The 6,981-nt window shown below is 60.5% G+C and overlaps 1 protein-coding gene across 5 annotated transcripts; it reads right to left on the reverse strand.

Moving 5' to 3' along the window:
• Nucleotides 1-548: 548 nt before the first annotated feature.
• On the reverse strand, nt 549-4,809 carry NR2E3 (nuclear receptor subfamily 2 group E member 3). 5 transcript variants are annotated; one of them, XM_039558040.1, is made up of 8 exons: nt 4,620-4,809; nt 3,413-3,563; nt 2,594-2,697; nt 2,257-2,511; nt 1,995-2,176; nt 1,549-1,780; nt 1,368-1,473; nt 549-1,292 (listed from the first exon to the last, which is right to left on the reverse strand). In XM_039558040.1, the coding sequence occupies exons 1-8, from the start codon at nt 4,675-4,677 to the stop codon at nt 1,160-1,162; spliced, it is 1,221 nt and encodes a 406-aa protein (XP_039413974.1). In that variant the 5' UTR covers nt 4,678-4,809; the 3' UTR covers nt 549-1,159. The 5 variants fall into 5 exon arrangements, with proteins under 5 accessions (XP_039413974.1, XP_039413972.1, XP_039413973.1 ...); XM_039558038.1 differs by having other exon boundaries at nt 3,413-3,737; XM_039558039.1 differs by having other exon boundaries at nt 1,368-1,780.
• Between the last annotated feature and the right edge of the window lie 2,172 nt (nt 4,810-6,981).

Below are 6,981 nucleotides of genomic sequence, written 5' to 3' on the forward strand. Positions count from 1 at the left end.
TTTCTTTCTATTCAGATTATTTAGTGAAGGATATTTCAAAGCAGATATTTATGTTCCAATAATTTACGCGCATTTTATTTCTATTCAGATTATTTAATTTCATTTTATTTCTATTTGTGTTATTTAATTCCCATTTTATCCAGTCAGATTATTCATACTCATTTCACATATTAAGATAGTTTATTTTCAATTAATTTCTATTCAGACTATTTCAGTTTATTTAGTTGCATTATATTTCTATTCAAATTATTTCATTATTTCCAACGGATTATTTCCAGACATATTATTTATACTTATCTTTTTTATATTCAGATAATTTCCAGTTATTTTCATTTTATTTTTATTCATATTTTTCTGTTAATCTTACTTATATTGATTATTTAATTCAGATTATTTATACTAATTTTACTTCTATTTAGTTTATTTCCACTCAGATAATTTATTTTCAAGGTATTTATATTCAGGTTATTGATTTCTATTTATTCCTATTCAGGTTATTAACATTCAGCTGGTCCCCCCCAGTCCCCCATCCAAGGGGACCCAAGTCATCAGCACAGGGACTCGGGCTGCAAAACCCTCTTTATTCCGAGTATGAAAGGGGGACACGAGTGGGAGACCCCAGGACGCGGGACAAGGGTCTGGCCCTGGGACAGCAGCACCCCCAGCCAGTGTCACCCCGGGCTGGGCTCACCCCTGTGCGGTGTCACCCCGGGCTGGGATCAAGCCGAGGATGTGCTGGGCTGGTGTCACCCCCAGGTGGCACCACCCTTGGCCAGTGTCACTCCTGGGCTGGTGTCACCCCCAGGTTGGCGTCATCCCTGGGTAAGTGTCCCCCAGGCTGGTGGCTCCTGGGTGGCAGCGGGTCCTCATGGTGCCAAGGTGCCTTTGCCTGGGTTCCTCCAGCGTTTGGGACACCATCAAGACCGGCCCCAACGAGGTGCTGCCACTGCACTGGGCACTCACTTGGGAACATCCCCCTTCCACCCCCAGGGAAGCTGGCTCCACCTCCCAGCTGCCAGCAGCATTCCGCGGTCCTGGACATCGCCCCGGAGATGGGACCACGGGCACCTTCACACCCCAGGGTGAGGAGACCCAGGGTGGGGGTGACAGGGTGCCAGCGCAGGGTGACAAACACGCCGGGTGACAGCAGGAAGGGGGTTCAGTTTTTGAACATGTCACACAGCAGCTTCTCCATGGGGGTGTTGCCGATGGTGCGGCGGAAGAAGAGCAGCTCCACGCGCTCCGAGGAGATGAAGCGCAGCGCCGGGAGGAGCAGCAGCAGCTTCCCGAACCTGGGGGACAGAGCCGTGGCCATGGGTGGGTGTCCCACCCTGGTGTCACCCATGAGGACGTGGGGACAGCGGTACCTGACGGGTTGCCCAGGGTAGTGGGAACGGTTGTGCTGGCCCAGCATCACCTGCGACTGGTCCTGCAGGTTCTCCACCTGCTCAGGGTCCTTCAGGCCACGGGTCTCTGCAGGGACAAGGGGGTGACAGGCTGGGGAGGGGCACAGGGATGGCCAGTGGTGGGTGCTGGGGGTGGCCTCACCTGGTTTGAAGAGCACCACGGCCTTCATGCAGGCAAATTCCGTGGGGTCGACAGCCAATGCCTTGAAGCGGCCAAGGGTCTCCTGCAGCGCCCGCACGTCCAGGGCGGCCGGCAGCAGCTTCCCAGGGGCCGGCTCGGGGACAGCCAGCAGCGGGCAGCTCTCCAGGGGCATGGACCACTGGATGGCACAGAGCAGGAACAGCTCGCTCCATGCTTCCTCCAACAGGATCACCTGGGGAGAGCAGGGGGACCCCAAAGTCCCTGTCAACCCCAAAGCCTCCAGGACCTGCAGCCACCACAGCTGGTTGGGCTGAAGAGCATCTGTGAGGGAACCCTAAGAATGTTGCGGAGATGCTCCAGCCATCCTGACTGGCTGCTACTCTTTTTGGGGTTCCTGCTGCCACATAGGCAGATCCCCAATTCCTCATGGAAATTCCCAGCCCCACCTGGTCGCGGAAGGGCAGGTTGGAGAAGACGGGCAGGTTCTTGGCCCACTTCACAGCCATGAAGAGGAGACGTGCTGAGGTCTCGTAGATGTTTTCAGGGCTGGCTGCCGGGTACGGAGCCACCTGATACTCGCCGGTCGCCCGCTCCGGCTCGCTGCCCGTCACATCCACCGTCTCATCAGCTGCAGGAAGAGGACACTGGTTGTCACACCACGGGGACATCGACCACCCGCCCACCCCCTCTCCACTGGCAGCCACCCACCGTCCTCGGGCTCCAGCTTGGCGCAGGTCTCGGCCGTCATCAGGCTGGCCATGAAGCGATGGTTGGTGGGTGGTGTGGGCGCTCGGGGACCCGGGGTGACAGCAACAGTAGCACTGGGACCACGAGGAGCCGGACAGGGTGATGGGGGGACCTCACGTGTGGTGGCCACGTGCTCAGGGGGCAGCTCAGCATCCAGCTCGATGCTGTCCAGCCGGACCTGGGCCGTGCTGCGGGGCTGGCGCTCGTTCTGCACAGCTGGGAGGACAAGGTGGCATCAGCAGCGGCCACCCCGCTGTCACCCCCTGCCTCTCGTCACTGTGTGTCCCCCCCATCTCACCATCCTTGTTCATGCCGGCCTGCAGGCACTTCTTGAGCCGGCAGGCCTGGCACTGGTTGCGGTGAGCCTTGTCCACTGGGCACAGCCCCGTCCCTGCCTGGCACCTATGGGGAGAGGTGGCACCTGGCTGCAGCCCCTGGGGTGGCCCCTATCCCCGAGGAGGGTCCTGCCCCCATGGGTGCCATATCTCCCCACCATGGGTTCCCTCCACCCAACAAGTGCCCCACCGCTGTGGGCACGCTGTTCCCAGCAGGTGCCCTGTCCCCACTCTAAGGGTGCCCTGTCCCAGTGAATGCTCTGCCTTGATGGGTGTTTTGGCCCCATCAGGGAGCTCTGGACACCCTCTCCACAGGTGCCTCTCCGCCTGCATGCCTGTCCCCTGCATGGCTTTAAGTCCCCCATTGCCCATGCCCTGAGGTGTCTGGCTTGCTGAGTGTCCATCCCAGGGGACCCCACCCCACTGGGTGCCTGTCACCAAACTCCCTGTCCTGCTGGGTATCCATCTCCAAGATCCCTATCCCACAGGGTGTCCATCCCTTCCCTGTTGGGTGCCCCATCCCATGAGGTCCTTGCTCTGCTGGGTGTCCCTACCTTGCTAGGTCTCTGTTCCCCCCACTCCCGCCCCACTGTGTCCATCCTCTAACTCCCTGGGTGGCCATTCCTGGGGTCCCTGCCCTGCAGGCTGTTCTTTCCTCCATGCTGTCTGTCCATGGGACCCTGGTTCTTACCCCCCTGGATGCCCATCTGCAGGGTCACTGCCCCTCTGGCTGCCCGTCCCCCCATTCCCTGCCCTGTGGGGACCCCCACGCCTGTTCCCACCTGTAGATGAGCTTCCTGCGGACACTGCGCTTGAAGAAGCCGCTGCAGCCGTTGCAGGCGTAGATGCCGTAGTGCTTCCCGCTGCTCGTGTCCCCGCACACCTTGCACAGCAGCACCGGGCTCAGCGCCTTCCCGGGGGCCGGGCTCAGCCCTGCGGGAGTGGAGCCGTCGTATCTGGGGCTCCTCTGGGCATCCCGATGTCCCTCGTCCTTCCCACCAGTCCCTGCTGCCTCCCAGCATCCTGGAGATGGGGTGGCTCCTGTCTCTGCCGGTTCAGCCCGGGGATGTGAATGGGGACACCTCAGGGACTCCACACGGGGTTCACCTTTTTCCCACACCCCAGCACACAGAGTGATGCAGGATGAACTCTCACAGGAATTTTGCAAAATAAAAAAGGATGAAACGGTGTTCTTAGGGATGGGGACACCAGGCGTCCCAGGAGGGGGACTGAGCATCCCAGAGAAGGGCTGCAATCAAGGATGGAGAAGGGACAGCTCTGGGGACGTGGGGCACCCCAGACAAGGGTCACAGCAGGGAACTGTGGGAACCCTGGTGGAGGGCCAGGGACCAAGGGCATGCAGGAGAGGGTTATGACTGGGGACCCCAGGAGTCCTGGAGAAGGGGCATAGCTGGGGACCTCAGGGGTCCTGGAGAAGGAAAAGAGATGAGGACCATGGACACCATGGAGAGGGTCGGGCACTGCAGGCATCCTGGCCTAGGGAAGGACCGTGATGGGGACTCAGCATCTTGGAGAAGGATGACAGCTGAAGACCCCAGGCATCCCAGCGGACCATGATGGGGACCCTGGGCACGCAGGATAAGGACCATGAGGAGAAGCCCGGCCATTCTGGAGAAGGTTGGCAATGGAGAGCCCAAACAACCCAAACAATTATGATGGGGACGCTGGGTGTCTTGGAGATGAACCATAATAGGGACACCCAGATATCTCAGAGAAGGCCCACGATGGGGACCAAAGGCATCCAGAAGAAGGCCATGATGATCTCAGGCATCTCAGAGAAAAACTGCCACGGAGGACCCCAAGTATCTCGGTGATTGACCATGATGGGGATTCCAAGTATCCCAGAGGAGAACCACGAAGAGGACCCCCCAGGCATCTTGGGGAATGACCACAGCGGGAGCCTGGCCATCCCAGAGAAAAACCCGTGTCCCGCCGTGTCGCACCCACTCCAGCAGAACCACCTCTTACCCGTGGGGCTCTCATCCAGCCCGGCGCTCACCACCGACCCCGCCGGGGACGCAGCCATCCCTCACCCGGCGTTCCCGACCTGTCCCTGTCCTGTCCCTCTGGATCCCCGCGGAGGGTCTGGCCAGGCGCTGGGTGCTCCGGCAGCTCTGCGGCCAGCGGGGCTCTTGCCTTGCTCTCTTCAAGGCGGCTTAGCGGCGGGCGCTGTGTAAGCAGCCGCCTCTTTGTCACCCTCTTAATCTTTAGTGTCTGCGCGGGGCGGGGGGGATCAATCAGCCACGCGATGAAGAATTAAAAAGGTGCTGAGCCCCAGCCCTGTAACCCTAAACCCCGCGACACCCAAGCCACCCCCCCGCGCGCCGCCGCGGGCCACCGTGGAGGTGTCACCCTGCCAGCACCCCCAGCCCCGCACTGCCAGGCCGAGATTCTGCAGAGGTGGCAGGTGGGGCTCGGGCTGGGGACCCCCCATATGTGTCGTCTTCCCCTTGGGACCCACCAGGTCCTGTAAGCGCATAAGCCCTTCACTAAGGCGGTTAGAGGGGAATAACGAAAAGTGGTAATTAAGGGGGGTAATTTCCCTACCCCCAAGTAATTAATTACCGGCCCTGATGGCGAGGGGAGGGGGGGATGCTCGGTAGGGGCCCCACTGTGCTTCAGCATCCCCTCCTGGGGTCGGGGGCCCCCATGGATGCTGGGGCTGCTGACACCGCAGAGGGTGGGGGCCAGGTGGCCCCCGGGTTACGCAACCACGGCTAAACCCTCGCGGTGACAGGGCAGCACAATTTGGGATTTGTGGGCTTTAGCCGCTAAACCCCCCCGCCCCGCTCAGGGGGGTGGCGGGTGGCCACCGTCACGGGCCCGGGCTGTCCCCAGCGATGGGCCAGGCTGAGGACAGGGGTTCCCGGCCTGCTGTGCCCCTTCCAGACGGGGCTCAGGGGTGTTGATGCCCTGAAGGTGTCCCGGGGGACAGGCACTGGCAGCAAGTCCCTGCTGAGGGCTGGCTCCAGTGGATCCAGGGGCTGGGGGTCACCCCTCCGGCATCCTTGACTTCTGTGTGGCTCCATCCTCGCTGCCTGCAGCATTCCTGCATCCCCCTTGCCTGCAGCATTCCTGCATCCCCCCTGCCTGCAGCATTCCTGCATCCCTCCTGCCTGCAGCATTCCTGCATCTCCCTGCCTACAACCTCCTTCCATCCCTTTTGCCTGAAGCATTTCTCCCTCTTCACTGTCTGCACTGTGACTCCATCAGCCTTGCCTGCACCATGGCTCCATGTTCCCACGTGCAGCAACATTCCATCACCCTTCCTGACTCTACATGGCTCCACCATCTTTCTTGCCTTCACCATGACCCATCCCTGCCTTCACCATGGCTCCATCCCTGCCTTCACCATGACCCATCCCTGCCTTCACCACGGCCCATCCCTGCCTTCACCACGGCCCATCCCTGCCTTCACCATGGCCCCATCCCTGCCTGCACCATGGCTCCATCCCTGCCTTCACCATGGCCCATCCCTGCCTGCACCATGGCTCCATCCCTGCCTTCACCATGACCCATCCCTGCCTTCACCATGGTTCCATCCCTGCCTTCACCACGGCCCCATCCCTGCCTTCACCATGGCCCCATCCCTGCCTTCACCATGGCTCCATCCCTGCCTGCACCATGACCCCATCCCTGCCTTCACCACGGCCCATCCCTTCCTTCACCATGGCTCCATCCCTTCCTTCACCATGACCCCATCCCTGCCTTCACCACGGCCCATCCCTTCCTTCACCATGGCTCCATCCCTGCCTGCACCATGGCCCATCCCTGCCTGCACCATGACCCATCCCTGCCTGCACCACGGCTCCATGCCCCCTCCCACCCTGGGACCCCCTGCTTCCCCAGGGTGCCTGTCCCACCCACAGCCCCTGTCCTGACCCAGATCTCTGACCGCCGCCATCTGCGGCAGTGGCTGCCTCCTCCCGCAGCAGAATTATGACGCTGGGCTAATGCGGCGGGAGCAAGCTGTCACCTCCCTGCCCGGCCCTTGGGTGCCTCCACACCTCTCACCCAGGGGTGAAACACCCCCCAGTGCCCGATCCAGGGGTGCCGGGAACAGCTGCATCCCGGTGTGCCGGCCCACCCATGGGGACAGGGGCGGCCAGTGCCAGGGTCAGCGGGGAGCGGCCAGTGTGGCGATACAGCTGAGTCGGCTAATTTGCCCGTCCCTCCTCGCCGTCGGGTAAAAGCCAGCTCCGGAGCAGGGATTTGGGAGGGGGATTAGCTGGGCCAACCATCTGCTGCCAGCCAATCATCAGCACCCCCAGGAAAGCCAATAATTACAAAAATATGGTTTCCCACCCTGTTTCTCCATTACACCCAGCTG

The sequence above is a fragment of the Corvus cornix genome, chromosome 10 (assembly GCF_000738735.6).
Source record: "Corvus cornix cornix isolate S_Up_H32 chromosome 10, ASM73873v5, whole genome shotgun sequence".
Taxonomy (NCBI): Eukaryota; Metazoa; Chordata; class Aves; order Passeriformes; family Corvidae; genus Corvus; species Corvus cornix.